Source organism: Phodopus roborovskii, unplaced genomic scaffold (assembly GCF_943737965.1).
Source record: "Phodopus roborovskii unplaced genomic scaffold, PHOROB, whole genome shotgun sequence".
Lineage (NCBI taxonomy): Eukaryota > Metazoa > Chordata > Mammalia > Rodentia > Cricetidae > Phodopus > Phodopus roborovskii.
This window is the reverse complement of record NW_026126623.1, coordinates 1,085,036-1,107,130: the sequence shown is the minus strand read 5'-3', so window position 1 is coordinate 1,107,130 and position 22,095 is coordinate 1,085,036. Positions and strand designations below refer to the sequence as shown.

The 22,095-nt window shown below is 46.4% G+C and overlaps 1 protein-coding gene across 1 annotated transcript in view; it reads right to left on the bottom strand.

Annotated features, from left to right (window-relative positions):
- Positions 1 to 18,151, bottom strand: part of Igf1r (insulin like growth factor 1 receptor) — a 277,658-nt gene extending 259,507 nt beyond the window's left edge. The window contains exon 1 of the mRNA XM_051206506.1: positions 17,997 to 18,151. Within this exon, the coding sequence (XP_051062463.1) occupies positions 17,997 to 18,090 (94 nt within the window). The 5' untranslated portion in view covers positions 18,091 to 18,151. The remainder of the gene's footprint in view (positions 1 to 17,996) is intronic.
- Between the last annotated feature and the right edge of the window lie 3,944 nt (positions 18,152 to 22,095).

Below are 22,095 nucleotides of genomic sequence, written 5' to 3'. Positions count from 1 at the left end.
ACTCTGGGATTGGGGGCCAACTGAAGAAATCCTTAAGACAGTTTCAGTTTCATCTCTCTCTAAATGGCTCTCAGGATTAACACAGTAGCTTGATCGATACTGGTTTTACCATCATGGGAGTGACTCACCAAATCTACCCAGCTTAAGGCTCAGCTGTGAACAGAAACAAACAACATAATAGCAGGGTCAGATTCAAAATAGTAAGTATGACTGGTAAACAGTTAATGCTTATAAACAATTAGCAGCCACCTCCCCAGCCTTCTGGATCTGCTGGAGAGGAAGAAGCACTGTTTCAGGCTCAAAAGGAGCAGCAGAGGCAGGCTTGTGCTTTGCTGCAACCTGTGCAGCCCACAGGTGCTGGTGGACACAAAGCAGACCCCAAGGAAGGATCGGGATGAGCCACTTTTGACCTGATTCCACAGGTCAGATAAGAGCATACTCACCACCATAGGGAGTTACATGGAACTGGGATTTCAAGTTACAACTCCCCTGGAGCATAATGGCCCTCTGGGTAACCTGAAGAGTTTAAAATAAGCAACTTACCTATTCTAAAGTGGGAGATGGGGTCATGTGTAGTTGCCCAATAAGAGGGTGACTCTCAAAATGCATCCATTTTAAAAATGGGTGCTCACTGCCATCCTGAAAACACATACAGTGGTCCCTCAATATCAGTGGAGGGCCAATTCCAGAATCCTCTATATAAATACCAAAATCTCAGGAGTCCCTTGCATAAAGTTATCTGCAGATCTCCCTTCTCCCCATAGGCTCTTAATTACCTCTAGAAGACCTGCAGTACCTGGTACAAACAGACATTACAATGTGCTTCTTACAGAGTAAGGACATGAAACAAGGTTACAGACTCAATACAGCACACTTCTTCCCCTAAAATAATTCTGATCCGTGTCTGGTTGAATTTATGAATGTGAGCCCATGGATTTAAAGGGCTCAATGTACAATTAGGTTCCCAACTTCACTTCTGTCTTACAATTAATCTGCAAACGACTCTCAGACTTGGCCAAGAACTTAAACATAAATAGAATCATGACCTTGAGAGCCCTCAACTACAGCTCATCACTTCATTATCATGCACTGGATGGCTGAATGCCCCTAAAATTTCAGAAAATCAGACTGAAGTCCCAAGTCTCTGGGGGATGATGGTATTAGAAGGTAGGCCTTTTGGGACGAGATGAGGCTTGAATGAGGTCATGAGGGAACTGTCACATGATGGGATCAGTGTCTTTAGTTGAAGAGAAAGAGACCTTTGCTCTCCTTGCCACATGAAAACACAGCAAAAAGACATTTGTTATCTGTAAGACAAGAAATCAGCCCTCACCAGAAACTGAGCGAGATGATACTCTGATAGTCTGATGCTGGATGCGGAGCTCTCAGAACTACTGAGAGCTGTCTGTTTAAGTCACTCAGCCTGACTTGTGATGGCAGCCAGGGATGACCAAGATATCTACACAGCCTTGCAGGAGCCCTCCACCAAACCAGAGATGGATTTGCCCACCTTTGGCAATTTAATACCTCCTATGGGGTGGCCAGATAAAGCAGACACAAAGACAAACAGGCTTGACTGTTTGGAGAGGACTGGAGGAAAGCAAGAAGGATCTCTCAGGTTTTCTACTGATATTCGGGGAAGTACTAGTCTAATTTGCAGACAGAATGATGGTTCTTTCCAAGGATCACAGACCAAGAGCTGTGGTGGGTCAGTGGGGTGGAGGAAGCTACTTTCGCTGCCAGACAGGCTCGACTACCTCTCAGTCTTGTTTGGAATTCAGCAGGTCCAGGCCTGAGTCCTGTGCCTTGTTAAACTAGATTAAGAACCACGTCCAAAGGGCTGGCCCCAGAGAGTACATTCTGGAGAGGTGTTGAGGCAATGCTGGCCTAAGCCCCACGGTGTGTGTCCTATGACCTCAAGCAGCACAAGCCCTGGAAGTGCTCTGGGTTCTTCACCTATGAAAAGAAGCTTCTGGCCAGCTTCAACTTTCAAGATACTCAATTCTTGACTACAGTAGCCAATCTCCTCCTTTCTCCTCCCTACATTGATGGGGCAGTCCATTTGCAATAAAAATTTGAGCTGTCAAAGCAAATGAAAAACTTCCAGGGTAATCAAGGAGGGACCCAAATATCTAAACAAGCCTCTTCTGGAAAAACGAGAAAATGAAAATGTGAAAAAGCAATTACACATCACATGGCTGATTAGCAATAAATTTCATGTGTGACGACAACAATGGCACTCATGATCGTCTGACTCTGGACTTGGTTTCCTTGAGAGGAAAAGTATCTGCAGAACTATGTGACTAGCTGTGAAAGGCAGACCCTACCTACCCTGTGATGCTCAGCTCCCCAGAGTTGCCCCTGTACCTCCAATGAGGCCTCGTGGGGCACTGGTCTGGAATGTCTCTCCCACATTCCATCTGGTCCATTCTCACTATTCATTTAGATGGACAGTATTTTTTTTCCTTCTTAAAAGACATAATGAAATACATACAACTCCAGTTTCACTTCACATTCTTTGTTCAACGTTCATCCTCCCTACAACCCGTAACAGACCCTCCTCCTAAGTCAGAACCACATTCCATTATACATATGTCACATGAGGGGCCCTTGGTTTGCTTCCACCTTGGCTTTTAAAACTCTCGTTAACACAAATACTGCTGTATAAATGGCTATCCAAGTAAGGCCCTGTTTTTCACTTTGGGGAAAGATTCAGAAGTACAATAGCTGGATCACGGGTGACTCGGTGCTAACTTCGGAGGACCCCACATGTCCAGCATTTACATTGCTCAGGCACACAGCCCCAGTGTCCTTATGTTTGTTACTGCCTGGTTCTCTGACAGGGTCATAGTAAGAGGTATGAAGTGGTACCAACTGAGGCTATGCCTTCAGTTCATCAAGATCTTTTCAGGGGCTTACTGCACTGGAGGAATTAATCTTGAACCAAAGGAATCACTCCTAAGAGATGTTTAGTTACAAAAGTAAACAGTAACACTACTGACTATGGTCAGTGAAGGTGGTTGAGTGCTCCAGACTCAAAACCCATTTTGTTGGAAACACCTAGCAAGCCCACACACAATGAAGCAGGCCTCAGCTTAAATGTAGGCTTGAGGAAAGGTGCCCTGTAGAACCCAGGGGCAGAGCCAAGAGGCCAGCTCCTGCCCTGTCTTCAGGGAAGAGCATAAATGTCAGGTGCAATGTGTCAGAGTCTCATTGAAGCTTTCTCCTTCTCCATCTCAGGGAACTCCTAACACTGTGGGAAGCCCTTGATCTACAAGAACCAAAGGAATACAGTTTGTCCCATTCTTAACATCAGCCCATCTAACCTGTCACCTGTAAATATAGATCCTTGCACTTCATATCCTGTACCCAAAATCTGTCTAGGAAAGTAAACCCCACCCTTGATTTGGCTTGAAAAAAAGTTCTTACTTCACAGCTCAGGTTAGCCTCAAACTCACAGAAATACATCTTCTTTTTCGTCGTAAGTGCTAGGGTCAATGTTGTGCACCACCATGCTTTGCCCCTTGATCTGGCTCTTCTTACCTAGAAGCTATGTGACCTCCAATGACTGTCACATCCTTGAAAGAGAGAAAAACAAAAGGGACACAAAACTCTGCACACACCATAATGTATCAATCATTCATCTCTGCCTCTCGACCCCTTAGGTAATGTCTAGGAGCTTTCTTTAAAGGGTACTAGAATCCAAATCTGTCTTCTGGAAGATGCTTCAATCCTTCTCCCAACGTCAGGGGTAGGATGAGAAGGGAGACAGGGGTGGTCTCATGAAGGACAGAAGGATGTTTCTGTCCCTTGGCAGGGTGTAAAACTGGCATGGTCAAAACCAGCAGAGGCAGCTAAGACCAAGTGAGTGCACACTCAGGAAAGCCCTCTCTCCTTCCCCCCGAAGAGTAATCACTTCTACTGTAGGTATATCCCCTCTACACTGATGAACATCAACCACCTCCTGGTATATATGACAGGCAGAGTTCAAGGGCATTGTTCACCAACATTCTCAAAGTACTCGTAAGAAACCTAGAAAAAGTGGGTATCATTGTTCCCTTCCATTTTCTAGACGAGGAAAGTAAAGCAGTAGGGTGAACTAGACACAGCTCATCACCAGGATTCTAGCTCCAGATTAAACTAAGTCTATCAAGCAGGATTGGGGGGGGGGGTGAGCACCCACAAGCAGGCAGGAAGGGCCCTAAACTGTCTGAAATTTCAGAATTCACTAAAAATCCCACACGAAAAAGGCCCACAAACAAAATGATACCACCACCTTCCTAGGGTGCCTCACACATTGCCACATTCTTACACTCTAGTTGTGAGTGAAAATGAACAGTTCCACTTGCAAAGCAAGCAGCTGGTAGCTCTGATCCTGGGCTAAGGCCCTGCAATTGCTTCTCATCAAGAATCACTATGTGCCCAATCCATTTAAAATCATAAAGCAGTGCATGTTAAAAAGCGCCGGTAGCAAGCCAGACTGGGACACGACGTTGGCATTCCCATTTAAACAAATCACTCCTCTTGGCTCACACTGCAAGGGCTGGAAACCATCCTACCATGTTGGCTGGCACCACAGGAGAGCAGGGGCTGCTTCCTTGTCTCAGCCACTGGGAGCCAAGGTCACTGCAGTGGCACAGAGCAGGGCCAGCCCCAGGCCCACTTGACCCAGCCTGGAAGTAATCAAGAGCCCTTTTTGGCCTAAGGTGCTCTGAAACTCAGAAGGGGGCACCCAGCAACCAACTGCAGGAGGGCCTGCCTGGAAAGCTGGAACATTTATTTTTGGAGAAAAGAAGCATGTTTGACCATGACCTCACCAATTTCCTGAAGTCCAGTTTTAATCAGAAAGGTAAATTCTGCAGTCTCCAAAAGGCTTTCTGGTGAAAGGTCCCCTATCTTGTGCCCAAAGGTGCCCTTCCTCAGGCCTGCTCTGTGCCCAGGGCCACATCTTGATAGCTCCTCCAGCAACCCAACCCCTCCACCCCTCCCCCAACACAGAGAGAAACTCCTCACTCACTCCCACCCCAGGTCATTATGCAGTGAGCTCCTGCTCCTCAGATCTAGAGATGGCCCTGTGCTCACTGCCTCCCTGTCTACATCATCACCAGTCTCCAGGATTGGAGTCCCAGCCTCCTGAAAGCTCTTATGCCTCTGATCACAATGCTCCAAAAGCTTTAAAATTCCCCATTATCCACCCATCACTCAACTCCCGCCAATGCACATGGTTCTCACGCCCACCTTCCCCTCCATCTGAGCAGGCTGCCACCTGCCCCCACTGTCTCCACCACTGTGACTGGAGGCACACTCAAGCTCCCTCAGCTATTCAGCAGCTCAAAGACGGAGCCTCGAAAGCCCAAGCTTTTTTTTTTTTTTTTTTTTTTTTTTTGAGCTCAGATCCTGTAATTTGGTGCTGAACACAAGCTGCCTATTACTGTTTCACAGTATCTGAAATGGTGGAACCAGGATTGTTTCAGAGATGGAGATGTTTGGACTTGGAAACATTTGCGTAGACTCACTCTGCCAGCTGAGTAGCCCTAATCTGAAAATCCGAAATGCTCTGAAATCGGAAACTTTCTGAGCACTGAGAGAATAGATACAGGTTCTGGATTTTGTTAACATTTCAGATTTCAAGCTATGGCTGCCCTACCTATAATTGAGTGTTCCCAACAAGACAACAAACTTTTGAGGATAAGGGGGGGAGAAAAGTCCATTAAGTCTTGACAGAAAACAAGGCTTTGTATCTTCCCCACTGAACTGAGTAGCTTGCCTCAAGTGAGGACATGGCCTTGAACCATGCTTCCAATGGCTGACCTGAAATTCAGACTTCTAGATTTTTAAAAAATTATTTGATGTATATGGGTGTTTTGTTTACACATATGCCTGAATGTCTTGTGTAAGCCACATAAACAGAAGCCAGAGGTGGCACTGTCACCCCCCCCACACACACACACAGCTAGAAGTACAGATGGTCACAGCTGTCATGTGGGTGCTGAGAACTGAACCTGAGTTCTAATTCTAGTGCTCTTAACCACTAAGCCTCCATCTCACCAGCCCCACTTCTCAGATTTAAACCAAAACAATAGATATGGCAAACCTTCCCCCCCCCTTCCCAGGGGCTGCAGGAAGGGCTGGGAGACAGAAATCCCCAATGCCGTGGCAATGTGGGAGGAGAAAAATCCAAGTACTCATCTGTGAGATGCCCTTGACTGTTTCTGCTGGCCATCTTAGAAGTACTATTGCTAATTTCCTTGGCATGCCTGCTAGATTGGCACTACTCCAATTTACAGATGGGTACCAAGGTCCATACTTCCCTCTCTAACATGCCTCCAGGCACCTACAGAGAGCTGGCTTCCCCAAGCAGGGCATGTAGGGAATCTCATCTTAACTCAGCTCAGTGCTGCTTTATTTGGAAAAAAAAAATTATATATATATATATGTATGTATGTGTATATATATATATATATATATATATATATATATATATATCCACACTTGAAATAAATATACTAGGTTCAATGATTCTGTTTGTATTTTCTACAATAAATAGCTCACCTTCAATGCCTCCTAAGGGGCATCAAGTATTCAGCAATGACTTCTTAGGTATTAAGTTCAGGAATCTCCTTACAATACTCCAGACAAGGAAAGCATCCCAGACAAGTAAGTTCTGTTGGGGGCTGTAAAGAAAGCAGACTTCACTTCTACAATGGCCCTATGATAAACTGTGATTGGCCTTGTCAGGCACTTAAAAGGACCTGGATATTGTTCCTGCTGGAATTCAAGGACTTTTTGCTGATCCCATCAAGAAAATTATGCAAGAAATAGAAGCGAATTTCCATCCACATGAGTCTGCAAAGTTCCAAACAAAGCTCCCTGGAATCCTATCTCTCTATCTCTCTCACCCGCCCTCCCTCCCTCTCTCCCTTCATCTCTCCTGCTCACCCCCCACCCCCTGTTTTGGGATCTGAAGGCTGAAAAAGCCTTACAGCACTCCAGGCCATAGGGTCACTCCTGAAGAAAAAGGAAAGCAATCTAGCAGCAGCAGCACAGGAAACAGAGCACACCAGATCTGAGGCTCTACTAGAGATGGACACACAACTACATCCAACATGAAAACAGCCATTTTTAATCGGGCAGCTAGCTCCCCAGTGACTGAATGTACACTACTAACAAAGGAATTGGTAATGGTGGATTATTCATTTCTTCTCATCCAGAAGCTTAAGGAGCACAGTTATCAACCTCAGGCATACAAAACTAGACTTGCAAACGTTTTTTCCAGTTCTAAATTTTTTCGTTGTTGTTTATCTCCAAGAACAAAAGGCCTAACCAATGGTTTAAAAGATCATTTTATTGTTTCTAAGTTCTATGTAGTAGTAAATGATGTGATAAAATGTCTTCAAGGGCAAAGCTACTAAAGCAAGGATGAGATAAAGACATTCACTGTAAATGAACAGTATATCCAAGAGAATGGGGTAATGGTGATCCCTTTAAGAAGTCTGCCATTTCCTGAGCCCCTGTTACCCACCATGTGTAGGGGAGAACAGGTTTAATGCCTCCTTCCTAAGAAGTCAGAGTCTCCTACCTGCAGAACCAACTGTTGGCTGTAGTATCAGCAAGCAAAGTGGTGGTCTGGCTGCCCCAGGCACAGCATCAATCCAATGAATTAATTATTCTTACACATCTTATCGAAATAAGACTTTTATTACAGAAAACCGTTTATTAAATACTTACTATATGCTGTCTCTCTGTCAACTTGGGGCAGTCAAACTCAAATGTGTCTTTTATTTCTGTCAATATTCTGTGTCTGCTTAAGAAACAGCTGGTGGGGTTGCTTGAAATGTCTGGGAGGAGAGCACACAGAAGTCCCAAGCCCAGCAAATATCTCCAAGTTAAAGTCAAATTAACAAAAAGCAACCATGGGGGAAGGTACCCACTGAATACAGCGTCACTGAGGAGATGGGAGCATAGATCCTGGAATTATAAATAAAACCTGAATGAAAGCACAACCAAGGCAGGGCTGGATATCATCAGTAACGGAGCTGCCCATGATTCCTTGGTATCAGGTCTGCTGGGTGAACATCTTGACTACATGAAGTAGCCCAAGGGGACGGACACACAGGTATAAAAAAACAAGAGCTGCCACCTATATATGCACAGCAGTGCAGGACAGACCTTGCTATATGTTTCAGAATGAATTGGTAGTCTTTTTTATTATCTGTTAGTTACATTAATTTGGGAGGGGGCATTCAAGTGCCACAGCATACATATGGAGCTCACAGGACAACCTGTAGAGAGATCGGTTCTATCCTTATACTGTGTTGGGTTCTAGAGACTGCACTCCGGCAGGCAGCACCTTTACCTGCTCCTCCTGCTGGTCCCAGTTGGCTTTTGTTGTTGTTTTTTAAATCTCTCATCTCAAAAGAAGCATTCTTAAACTTTACACATAAAAGTTCCATGGCTTGGGGTAGGGGGTTGTACTTCCAGGACTGTAAGACACAACTCTGCCTGGGTTTGCAGAGAGCATGTATATATCGCTTCGGAAGACTTTAATTCTCTGACTTGTTCACTAAACAGTGGAACAAGCTATATCCTCAACTGTGGCCTAGTGATCTCTAAAACCTGAAGCACCCTCATTTTCTTGCAATCATTTTCCAGGAGTCACACCAGCAAGAAAAGCCAGGGAATTTGTGGGGATTGGTCCTCGCTGTCCTCTTCAGTCACAGATGTGGCTGAATTTCCCATGTGGCCACTAGATGGCGACTATGCATTGGTAAGATAGGCAATGTGCACACTGGACATATCTAAAACACTGACAGAAACTAACAAGGGATTAAGGGAAAACTATGACAAACAACTAAAATGAAAGATGAACTGAATGGAGCTGACCACATTTACAGGACAAAAAATAAATCGACAGAACTTAGAAGGGTTTAGTTATTTTGGAGGGTTTTTTGGGGGGAGAGGGGAGATAAGATAAGATCTCACTATGTAGTGCTGGCTGGTCAAGAACTCATTCTTAGGCCAGGCTAGCCTCAAATTCAAGGAGAATCACCAGCCTCTACCTCTGCCTCAAATACACTGGGATTAAAGGGCTAGGGCACCATGCCTACCTGGGTTTAACATTTTTTAAATTCCATGTACTTATTTGGGGTTTTTTGGGGGGTGCTGCAGAGCACCATGTAAGTGGGAAGGCAACAGTTGAGAGTTGGTTCTCCCCTTCCAACAGTCTCAGGGGTCAAACTCTGCTCTCCAGGTTTGGTGGCAGATGTCTTTCACCTCAGCCATCTTGCCAGCCTGACATAACTAGTTTATAAGCTGAACTCGGCCTTATGCTGAGTTCTTAGCAAAAGAAAAATCTTAGCAAAGAAAAATCTCCTTACAAAATACATATTTACTCTGCACCTGCTATGTGCTTCACACAATTAAGGGTGGAAAACAGGGAGAATGCCCTATATTTGCCAGCACTATCTTGCTTGATGATAGCACATCTATAAGACAGAAGCTGCTCAAGCTCAAAGGCTTAGTAGGTGCCAGGTTCATCTAAAAGTGCTTGACAAGAATACTAACTCATTTAACTTAATGAATAACAAAATGTGGTGAGTCCTGTTGAAGCTGTGTTTCACAGAGGAGGAAACAAAGCCACGCAAGGACTAGCTTGCCCGAGCTGCTGAAGGACTGACATTCAAACCATCCTTTCTTGATTCCTCTGTCATTTAAGTAATAACAAATTGAGGAGCAAAACACAAGGCATCAGCATCAATGAACCCATCAGTGTTTAAACTTAAAGAAGAGGAATGTTACATCTATGCAGCTAGGCAAATTGTAGACAGTCTCACATGAAGAAAGGAGCAGAGTTAGAAAATAAAGGGTACCATCTCTTACACTCAAAACTTGACACCCCCCAAATACCCTAGTGAAAATCAAAAGCCACATTTCCTCCCCAAATTATTGCATTAAATGTATTGATAAGTGCATTAAAATGTATTAAAAAGTGATCTTATTTTGCTGTTTAGTGAGACAAAGAGAAACTTCTTTCACAATCACTGAGTCTCCACATACTTGTTAAAACTCAGAAACGTTAAATAGTGCGTTTTATATCAAAGAACTGGTGAATAGCTAAAAAGAATCTAGACCCAGGCAGCATTCCGGTCATTCAGAGTAGCACTTTCCAAAGTCCACTGTGGGGAGGGAGGTGGACACCACACTAAGCCACAGAAACAGCAAAAGCCCAGGTGCAGGAGCACCACACCTGGCTCACGAAGATGCTCAGGCAGTGTTGGGGGATTCTGGGAAACACTCTGAAGCCAAACAACGAAATCTTGTTAAGACTCTATTACTGCACAAAATTGGGACCTCTTGTTAAATCTGGGGACTCAGCTGTGGCACACTGTGAGGACCTAGTTGGCAAGTACTCAAAGCCCAGGGATGTTCTCCAGCACTGAGAATGTCTCAAAGGCCAGCTGAGGGTGTCCTCACTACTCAAAGTGTTGAGATACAGGTCTGGACTGGATGGAGGAGGAGCCAGAAATGAGCAAATCTTCGTGATTTGAAGTGACTCAGTGGGGTTGAGAGGAAACATTCAATTAAGCAGTCTCTTCAGAAAAGGGCAGGCAGCAGAGGTTAACTAGAGTTTCTGTCCTGAGTCAATCTCAGGGCTTGAGAAGCTCACATTAGAATAGATGTTGAAAATAGAGCATCTAACTGGGAAAGGCCACTCGTAACAAAGTATGTTCCTACGATCCAACTATTCCATGCTGTAACTACACATAAACCATGAACCCATTAACTCCCAGAAGTGGACAATAGAGCCAGCAACGGGGCCCCCTCAAGCCCCGAGTCTAGGAGCCTGTGTATTACTGCAGTACAATGACGTCCAGGGAAAACTGGTGGAGAGAACAAACACCATATGACACAGATGAGCATGGGCACAACTGATGAAGACTTCACTATCTAAATATAGTGGACAGCCAATGACTCAGAATACTATCGCTGAAGTTCCAGTCAACCAGATGGACAGCTGTCACCTGGAAACCCTACAGATACTTCCTATGTTTTTTCCAGTTAGGTATTAAAGGTTACTAAAACAATTCAAACGAGAAGAAAATTCCTATATATTAACTCATTGTTACCTAATTACCATCAGGCTTCTATGCCTTAAAGTGACTTAAAGTGGTAATGTCTCACTCAATCAGAAACACTCCCAAAATTCAATTTAAAGACAAGCAAAAGCAGACATGCAAAATATTTCAGGACTCTTCAAGTTCTGGCCTATCCAATATTCCTGCTTTAATATCATAAAACATACTTGCTACCCATGTGATGATTAGTTTTAAAAGTGACAATTCCAGAGCCAGCTTAAAGGTGTCATGTTTTAAAAGAAACTGGCACATTTAAGTACACAGAAGCCCAACAGCTATGAACCTCAGTCGGTCAACCCAGATGGATACATGTACACATGCATATCTGTACACACATGCACACGTGCACAACTATGAGCAACTGTTATGCTTTAACTTTTGCAGTGAGATGAGACAGAAAGAGTAAAATTTTACGTTTCCAGCTCCCACTACCACCAGGAATTTTCTGCAATGATACACTGCTTTCTAAAATCCTTTTTAAAGTTTTCTAGCCAAGTGTGATGGCACAGGCCTAGGAATGATCCCAGGCAGGCAGGCTACAAAAAAACAAAACCAAGTAAACAAACTGGTTCTTGAAAAAGCCATTTCTGTCATTCCATTGCAAAGTAAACAATTTGAGACCGGCATCCTTCTTTATGCAATACAGACTTCCATTCTCCCTCCGTAGCTGGCCATCATATAATCCAAATAAGAAATTAAGTGTGAAGCCCATCAGGAAGCATAGGAGGGGATGGTCCCTACGCTTCAGGAACACATCCCATACCAGCAGGAACCAAGTTGAGGCTAAATATAAAACCGAAGAGGCAGCATCGTTATCCTGTGGAAGTTGCTGTAGTGCCAGCTGTTCATCTCTCATCACAGACGACTCCACTCTCTGTTCTATTCGAGTCAAGTCTGAATAGCAATCTGTGAGTTTCTAAATCCTTACAGTCTGGGACCCAAAAGAAAGAAAAATTAAAGCCTTTCTTACTAGCTGCTTAGTTCTTTAAACAACATGGCAATAATTTCTATGGTTCCGTTTTTACTTCAAAAACTGAATGGTAAGATTCATTATAGCATCAGTGTTTCAAACCTACAGAATGGAGCCTTGTGAGTGCTCGGCTGGCATTTAAGGAAGACAGTGGATGGAGTCTCAATTAGAGACACATCAACCTCAAGACTCTGAAACCCATCATGTTAATAACCGTAAGTGAAACTGGCATAGATGAAAAGTAAATCCGCAGAAATGTAAAACATGAGTACAAATGACTGAAAATACACAGAGGCATCTTCAAAAATCCTAAAGTCACCAAACCCAGAGACACTGTTTCTAGTCAAATAATTCCAAACACTTTTAACAAAAGAAATTAACTTCATCATGCCAAGGTTATTTTTAAAGATTCTTTGCTTACTAACTTTTTTTTTTTTAAGTAAACCCATGCCCTCATCTCTGAACAAATCAGATCCATGATGTGAAGGCATTTAAATAGGGTACAGGTACATATTTTAATTACAATCTTTGCAAATATCAGAAGGCAGCTATGTTCTCCTCAATGTCCACAGATCTCAGTGTCACACAACAGTAGAACTGCATCCATCCCAAGTGTAAGCCAAATCACACATCTTTATAAGGACCTGGAAAACTTCCTCTTGCTGACCTGAGGCCAAATGCTATTTACCAGAGGGAGGGAGGCGTAGAGTGCATCCCACTGTACACTCTGCTGTCTTTTCAAGTGCTCAGCATTTCCTTTAGAACATCTCGGAGGAGAAGTCAAGAGCCGTAGCCACCGCACGTGTAACTTTTACAGACTTAGTGCAACTGAAAAGGAGCTTATTTCTAGGGCTCAAATAGCACCTGTCAAACAGTGGCTAAGAAAAGAGTTCAAAGCAAGCTGGCCTCCAGGCACAAATACCTCTATGAACTGGAGTTGAGTTTTAAGTGAGCTTTGAAAACAACTCTGGGAAAATTATAACCCAGAGAAAAACTGCCCCTGTATGCTTTGGAGGGGGGGGTGAACCCTTAAGGTATTATTGCCTCTTCATCTCATTCTTACCTAGCATACTTTTTTTTTAAGTTCATTCATCTTTAAATCACAAAGACCTGATATTCTGAATACTTCCTCATGATTATCTTGAAGCTGTGGGAGCGATGTATACATGCAGCAGTTGCCTCTGAAACTGGTCCCACCTTTCCTGAAATTTGAACCATGCCAGGCAACATTTATGAACATACCTGTGACTAATTCTTATTTTGTTGTTGTTTTGATTTTGAGACAAGGGTTCTCTGGTAGCACAGCCTGCCCTCAAACTGGTGATCCTCCTGCCTCAGACTGCTGAGTGCTAGACTTATAGGTGAACAAGTACAGTTTTAACCACAACTGTTTACACCAGTGCTACAAAGGTGCGTGATTAGATAGATGGATACCCGTATGCTCTGGTGTATGGTGAAATTACAACATGAGGGAGCCGCCTATCATAGTGTAGCACTGGCTGCCTACCAGACCAGCCAAGCCTACAAAAACGTTTTTACAGGGCCTTTAAAATGCACCCCACCATGGAGTTCATCATGTGTGCTGCAAGTTAGGTCTGGTGTCTGTGTATGGGGGGAGGGAGTTCCCTGATTTTTCAAGTAACTTCTTCTATGCAAATACATGGAAAATGCCCAAAAGGCAGTAGCAAGGAAAGTCCTTTCTCTGTTGGTAAGTTCAATGCTTAGCACTAGTTCAGCTTTCATACAGTAGGTACCTTCTAATTGCTGGCTAGACTCAGTTCCTGGAAGTACACTCTTACAAATCAAATGAAACCGATTAAAAAGGCAACAAAAGTACCTCCAAGGGGATTGGGGGGGGGGGGAGGGAAAGGGAGGAAAAAGGGAAGAAGAAAAGAGAGGGAGAGGAGGGGGGATGAAAATGATACAGTTGATGCTCATTACTGACCTACCTTGCAACAATAACAAGGGCAGGAAATATTTTCAACAATAAGTAACCTTGAGACAAAGGCCAAACCCAATAATGCAAATATTATTTTCTATGTCTGTTCCTTAGGAAAAGGCAAAGTACATTTAGATAAAAGCACAACAGTTCTTTAAAAACAAAGCTGTTTGACTGTATCCTTAAATCTTTTGTTCTAAGCAATTTTAATTTTTCATTTAATTCCTAAACAATGGTAACCAACCAGACACATCTACTCAGATTGTGGATATTTAAGAAATACAAATTTTAAATTAAAGAAAAAGAAAACAGCAGCACACCCTCCTCTGCTGTCACTACCACTTGCAGTGAATACAAGAGATGAACTTCCCTTCCCGCTCCAAACAACACATTATTTCTTTGTTGGCAGACTGTATGCACAAACAGGCCCCTTGCCTGGGCTCCTAAACCCTACAGACCATCAATTTAAGTTCAATTTGAAGATATTTTACTGTCAAGAATCACACTACCATTAGCATTTGTGTGTTGTTTTAAATTCAATCCCTCCATTCCTAAGCTAAGAATGACCAAGATTCTTTTTTCCGTTTGTCTATTTCTTGCTTGGCATCCGATCCCTGCTGTTACAACTTCAATTATCAAATTGTTGTATTGCACTAATTCATGGATCGTTTAGCTCATGAACTTAGAAAAAAAAAAAAAAAGGAGCAGCACCAACCTACATAAATGTTTACTGAATAATCTTATTTAGTCAAATCGTACATCCTACGTGGCACAATGCATTCTCCTCAATCTTTGTAATTAAAAAAAAAATGGATTCAAATATTATCACATACTATGAGATAAGTATTTTCAAACATACAACTCAAAAGTTTTGTTTTGGTTTGGCTTGGTTTTTTAGTATATTCAGGGTTGTTTAACCTTCACCTGAAAACTGAAGTTAGAACATTTTCATCACCCCCCCCCAACACTCCTGCAGCCTTTAGCCCTTCCTCCCCCAGCACCTGGGGATCAACTTCTCTCTTTAGATTGTCAGAGCATTTCACATAAATGGATCATGGGATAGTCGGTGTTTTGTAACTGACTTCTTTCTCTATTTGTAATATTTTAAATGCCCTGGTGTATTTCACAGAGCTGTTTTTGTCTATTCCTTTCAACAATTCAAACATAGGACCTTTTAAACTTCAAGTCCTGAGCCCCACTGGCCTGGCCTTCCACAAAGTACAGCTGACTCGCTATTTCCCTACAGAAAAACCTAAACTATAATTTGCTATTTAGGTTCTTTCAAAAGCTCTTTTTCTGGGTTCTCTTTCTTATAGGTACAAAAACACTGACTTCTTTAAACACCAACATTTCACATACCTCCATTCCTCTAACAATTGGACATTACTGTGCCCTGGGCAGAAAGATGATTAAATCTTTTTTTAGGAACCTGGCCATAGTAACTCTAAAATGCATGTTGATTTTCAAAACAGAAAACATTCCTAGATTATGTGGCTGCCACTCATAACTTCTAAACTCTCTTACTTAGAAGCTCTGCTCAGCCTCCTGCTACAAAGCAAACATGTCTGCAAGGCTGTGTTTTCATCAAGAAACTTCCACAGTCCAAGGTTAGAGATGGAAACATCACATTGCTGCCACACTCCAAAGAATCACCAATCCCTAAGCCAGCAAGTGAACCTGCATGGCTCAAAGATGGCCTCTGCTGGGACCCAGACTTACTCCTGAGTTTAGTGGGCTAGCTGGTGTCCCTATGTTTCATGAAACCCTTCTACTTTAATCAGGAAAGGCAGACACCGACTTGAGTCAGGACTTCAGCAGGCCCTAACCAGGATTCTGGGTGCTTTCTAGCCATCCATCACATTTTAAGGAAGCCTTAGGAAGAGATTGGTCAGTCATCACCGGATTAAAAACAGCACACATTAAAATATCCTTCTCCTGGACAAAGAATATTGTTAATGAAGACCCAGCCACAACCTGTTTCAGATGCCTACATGTTGCCCCAAGAAGCAAGGCCATCGCTGCTACTTTGTGTTTCAGAACTTCCATTAAATAACAAAAGTAGAGAAAGTACATAGTTCAATAAGATGCCATAGTAAAATGGACTCCTTCCTAGTGCCTTCTAAACCATATTTAGTCCTTAAAGGCTAGAAATCCTCCCTGCCCCCAAACACCATCTAAACGCCTGAGTAGATGGGAGCCAGAAGCCTTTCGCCCAATCCAGTGTGTTCAAAGTTTGGAAAACAAAGGACAGGAGAGCCCAGATTTGTGTGTCGGTCCCAGTCTGCGCCTTACTCTAGTCAGTAAACAGCTCAGCTCTATAAAGATCTGCTTGCACTCCATGGTAGACATTTCTTAAAAGTTCAAGGGTTTATAGAAACAGTCTTTTGTTAACTACCCCTGTGGTGGGGCCCGCATGCCCCGCGCAGCCTCCATCATCTCCCCCTCGCTAACTCCTCAAGAACCAGCCATGATTTTTCGAAGTTAATATGCACCACCTGCATACATTTTGCACCTATTACTCATCCGCACGCCCTCACCTCCCCAGCCCCAGCTCAGAGCCCGCATTTAAACTTTTAATCGTGTTCAAATTACTCTATCATCTCAAAACTACCAGTATGCCACCCTGTTTTTCTCGAGAACAAACCATCTTCCTACCACTGTGGAGGGTTCTCACTCCCAGACACCCCCCAACCCACACACACACTCCTACCCGACACTACCAAAACAAAAGCTATCAGATTGCAAGCGATAGAGAGCGTGGAGCGATACTGCTTATTAAGTATGTACAAAGGAAGTGCGGAGCGCGGGGGGGGGGGGGGGGCAGTGCAGCACAACTCTGGCCACAACAACCAGGGCCAGGGCTCCGCGCTCACAAAACAAAACTACCACATTGAAGCTGCCCAAACCACCGCACACGACACCTCTCCCCCGGGCTGGGAGTCCAGGTGTCCCCTCGTGGCCGAGTGGTTGTGGATGTCTCTGAACCCGCGCTGAGAGCACACGTGTGTGGAAAAGCACGTCGGATCTGCGCATGGGTTTATGTCCCTACCACGTCTTAGACGCTTTTAGGAAGAAGAGGTGTCCTGGGCTGGGTAGAAACTGAGACTGCCCAAGGACCCTCAAAGTTGGGGATCCAAGCCTCGCACCCCCGAAGGAGTCTGACGAAGATCCCAAACTCACACTTGCCTAGGGAGGACACCCTGAACCCCAGAACCACACCGGTGAACCCCGAGTCACCAAGCCGTGAGGGAAGAGGGGACTAGACACCCACCATCTCATGAGATGCAAAAGGCCAAGAACTCTAGGGGCCTGATGGGCTAAACAAGTAGGACGACAGGAGGCCGCGCTGTGATGTTTGGAAACGTGTCCTGGGGCCGCGAGGCCTCCCCAGCCCGCACCTCCCCCTCAAGGACAACTTGCACCCCGCGGGGCAGGAGGCTCCGCTCGCCCCCACGGCGCACTCTGGTCCACCCCAGCAGCCACCCATGAAACCTCCAAAGGTGCTGTCAACCTGGTGCGCTGTGCGGGATGGACACTGGGTGAGGGGAGGCCCGCGCGCCGAGGTGAGGAGAAGCGAGGGTGGCAGGGGAACCGGGCCCACCCACACCCCAGCTTCCCCACCAGGTGCCCACGCGTGTGCTGTCCCTAAAGAGCCTTGGAGCAAGAGCTGCCCACCCACCAGGCCGCGCGCGGGACAGCGCTCCCGGGACAGCGAAAGAGAAAGCCCTGAGGCCCTTCCCGCGCGCGGATGCGCGGAGCCAGGGTCGGTGGGGGTCCTGAGCCGCAAACTCACGCCCAGCTCCGCTCTGGCCTTCCGGGAGAGCCCCACCCTCCGCTCCCGAGCCCCGGAGTCCGACAGCTGCGCCCGTGGCAACTGGGTTTTCCCAAACAGGGAGCAGCCCCTCGGAGGAAAAGTTCCCGCAGTGGCCGCGGGCGGCGGGCACATACTCACTTTCTCCACTCGTCGGCCACAGCGAGAGCGCGGCGGAGAGAAACACGAGCCCCCACAGCGAGGTCGGGGACCCTCCTCCGGAGCCAGACTTCATTCCTTTTATTTGGGACGAAATTCCCTTTTCTCAAAAGAAAATAAGAAAAGGAAAGGAAAAAAAGAAAAGTCTGCAACTTAGTCCTCACTCCCGTTCAAAAACAAGAGCGCAGGCGACGATCCTCAGAAGGCAGCTTGGACGGGGAGGGTGGCGCGGGGCGGCCCCTTCAGCGCCGGCAGCAGCGGCCCACGGCGCGGCGGAGTCGGGAAGCCGGGGCGCGCCGGGGCGGGCTGTCGGCGTCGTCGGCCTCCATTTGCAAACCCAGAGATGCAGAAGAGGGGAAAAAAACTGTAGGGAAAGAGGAGCGAAGCCCAAATCGCCACTGGCGAAGACAAACGTCCCCAGATGCCCGGAGGGAGCGACCGCCCAAGCCTCCGCGGTGGGAGAGCGCGACGCAGTTGGCGAGACTGCTCCGAAGTCCGGGGCGCGGGCGAGGCCGGCGAGGGGCAGATATGCGGAGTGGAAATGAATGAGCGGCTCCCCCTCCTCCGGCTCCTCCTCCTCCTCCCGGCTCCGCTCGCCGCCGCCTCCTCCCTCAGCGCCGCCGCCGCCGCCGCGAGCTCCTTCCCAAATCCAGGACACACACACAAAGCGGCGGCCGTGCAGCGCTCAGTGCTCCCGCCGCCCCGCGTCGGCCCCCGCCCGCCGCCGACTCCGTGCGCGGGGGCTCCGGCTCTCTGAAGGTCAAAGCCGAGCGCGCCGCGCGCCGTGGAGCTCTCGCAGGCGCGGGAGAGGCGTGGAGGGTCCGAGGAGCGGGGCCGAGGGGCTGCGAGCGCCAAGCGCGCCGGGACAGGCTCGCTGGCGGCTTCCCTGTCGCTCGCCTCTCTTGAGTTCGCCCGGTGCGCTCGCTCCTCCTCGGTCCCCCCCTCCCCCGCTTTTTTTTTTTTTTTTTTTTTTTTTTTTCCGCTCAGCGGAGTTAATGCTGGTAAACAAGAGCCTCAGCCTCACCGCGCCGCCGCCGCCGCCACACACTGGGGGCTCTACGCGCGCGCTCTCGGGGCCGCGCACACGTGCCCGCGCGCACACTCCAAGCGGCCACAGCCGCAGTCCCGGCGCGCCGAGGGCCGGGCCCGGACTCGGCAGGCGCCAAGAGCCGGAGTTCGGGATCGCAGGGACGTGCGGAGCGGAGCGCGGGCGTGGGGAGCCGGGCTAGGGAGGCACCGCCCCCCGCGCCTCCACCCGCGCTGGCCCCCGCGCGCACACAGAGCCACGCGCGCGCCCACGCTTCCGCCCCCACCCGCACTGCGCTGGCCAGCCCTGTGTGCACCCTCCCCTCCCGCAGGACTCCTAAAAACAATGCCCCGGGCTCCGGTGGGACTCGGTGGCCCCGGAGGTGGCAGGGCGGGCGGGCGAGCGGGCGGGCTGCGGGCGCGGTGGGCGGGGAGTGCGGCCCCGGAGCTTCATTGAAAACAACAACAGCTCGACTGGAGAGCGCGCCGGCCCGCTCTGTGAAAAAGCTTCATTGTTTTCTTGCAGCTGTTGCAAAATAAATAAATAAGTGCATGCATGCGGCATTCTTTCTCTGCGTGGTGGAAAGCCCGGACGCGGCGGGAGGGGCACACCTGGGGGGAAAGGGGACCCCCGAAGACTGCTACGCAGGGCACTTTCCACGCCAGGCTCGGGCGCCCGTGGCGCCTTTCCGGTGCTCGCGCGTAATCGGGGGGCGGGGGCGGACAGGGCGCGGTCCGCGTGGCTCTACTCGGAGGAAAGCGATCCCACCGCGGGCCCCCGAGCCCTGGAAAGGGGACCCAGACAGGCGGCCCCTCGTGCCCAGGGCGCGTCTCGGCGACGGCCGCCAGAGGGCGCGGCAGACGCCGGGGAGAACTGGCTCGGGAATGTCGCCTCCCTCCCTCCAGGGGAGGAAATGTGGGGGCCCCGAGTCGGGGACCGACTCGGCTGGGTCGTGCTGGCCTAGCCTCCCATCCCCATCTCACTCCCGCCCTGAGGGCGCTCCTCCGCATCGCGCTGTTCCGGGCTCCACCACGTGGGCAGCTGCGGAGAGGGACCGCAGCGCGTGCCGGGCTGCGGGAACGCGGAGCTGGGGGGCGTGACCGAAGGGTTCCCAAGGAAGGGATTGCGGGCGGGTACCCCGACCCGGACGCGTCGTCTGGCTCGGGTCCCAACTTAAGAACGTGTGGCATTCACCCAGGTTCGATGGCCACTGCAGAAACCCAGCCGCACCTGCCTCAAATCCCCCTCTCCTTGGTGTTCCTCTAGCTTCATTTGATCTGTAAGTGACTAGAAACTAGCACCAGCCCAAGTCTCCTCCGTGATTTTCTCGAATGTGCCAGAGGAGAGGCTTCCACAAGACGAGGCTTCCCCGGGACTGCCATCTAACGAACAAACACTGCGGAGGCCAGGTCCTCAAAGGGGGAGAAGCCAGCAATGGCTGGAGAGAGTTTGAAATATGTGGACTTTTAAAAATAGTGATTGAATCACGTGTCGCCCCTTCATGCGGTCGGGCTTCATGACTCAGGCTAATTGATATCCACGATAAATAAAAAGATGGCTTGTAAGAGTTGTAAATGTCTGGGTCAAATAGAACTGTTTTTCTCGTAAACAGACGGACTGTCTGGTTGGTGGAGAGGAGGATGGTTCTGTAGCAAAGAAAGGTTTCTTTCATTACTCGAACAGTAAAAGATTTCGGCATCCCATCTTTCATAGGGGATTTTTATTAAATTTAGAGCTGAAAACAAATCAAAAGCTACCGTAAAGAGAACTAAGCCCATGTTTTCTGTATCGTCTGAATCAGTTTTTCCCTTGGAAATTGTGGGCTATGTTCAGTGAATCGGCTGTATAGAAGGGACATTTAAAAAGGAAAGAAAGAAAATTATACATGTAGGACTGCTTTGTTTAGCTGAAACTTGCTTTAGTTTTTAAATAAATTGTTCCAGTTTTAGATGTCCCTGAACATTAAGAAATTAATATATTAGAACTTTAACATGCATCATTTATAAAATGTAAATTCAGTCTTCTAATTTTAAAGTATTTCTTCAGAGCATTCCCTTGCATTCAATGTTGTCTTGATACTTCCAGCCTGGTACTCTCAGCATAAAATTCAAGAGTAAAGGGATAACATTTGGTTTCAGGATGTTTTGAAGTGTATTTGTAGATTAAGACAGTTTAGCAGTGATTCCTAGGTTTGTGCAACACAAAATCTTTAAAAGCAATCTACTTTTAATATTAGTTATAAAATGTCTGTACATTTCTCCCTGCAAACATAAGTATATAGAAAAAGAAAAAGAAATAACAGTTATTTGTAGGGGAAGCCTTTAGTTGTTGGTTTTTTTTTTTTTTTCATTTTTTTCCCAAAAATATTACTTTACTTATGAATGTTTAAATGTTTTCTGTATTGGAAGTCAATAAGATGACTATTTTTAGACAGAGAAATTGAGTGCTTAATATTTGGAAGATAAGATGAAACTGACCTTGCTTGAAAAAGACATTGGTTTTCATTTTCTGTGGTGATTACCTACTGCCTACCCAATCAAACTTACTTTTCTCCAACTGTGGAAATAAAGTCATGTTTGCATATATACAGGGATATATGACTCATACATTTTTTTACACTGTTTTCCCCAGCCTTTTTTTTTTTTTTTTTTTTTTTTTTTTTTTGAAGCAGGCATTGTTTTTTTTTTTTTGTTTTGTTTTCATTGAAAAGATTTTTTTAACTTGATAATAGCTTCAGATCTAATTACCAGACTCTCCAGAAAGTAACATGTATGCACACGAGACACAGCCCACATTAGTGACAAATGTTATAGGTAATAAGGTATATTGTGATTAGTTTCCAGAATGAAATCTTAATTCACAGCAAGTGGGTGAACTGCAGCCTTGGTCACCAAGGGCAAGATCTGGACAGAGTATTGAGAAAGTATATTCAGGTTCCAGAAAACCACACAGCATGACACCATTTTGATGAAGCACTTGAGTGCAAAGAAAAAAATGGAAAGTTGCTTTTTTTTTTTGTGCAACAAAACTCAGTACGTGGTTATATAAATAAAT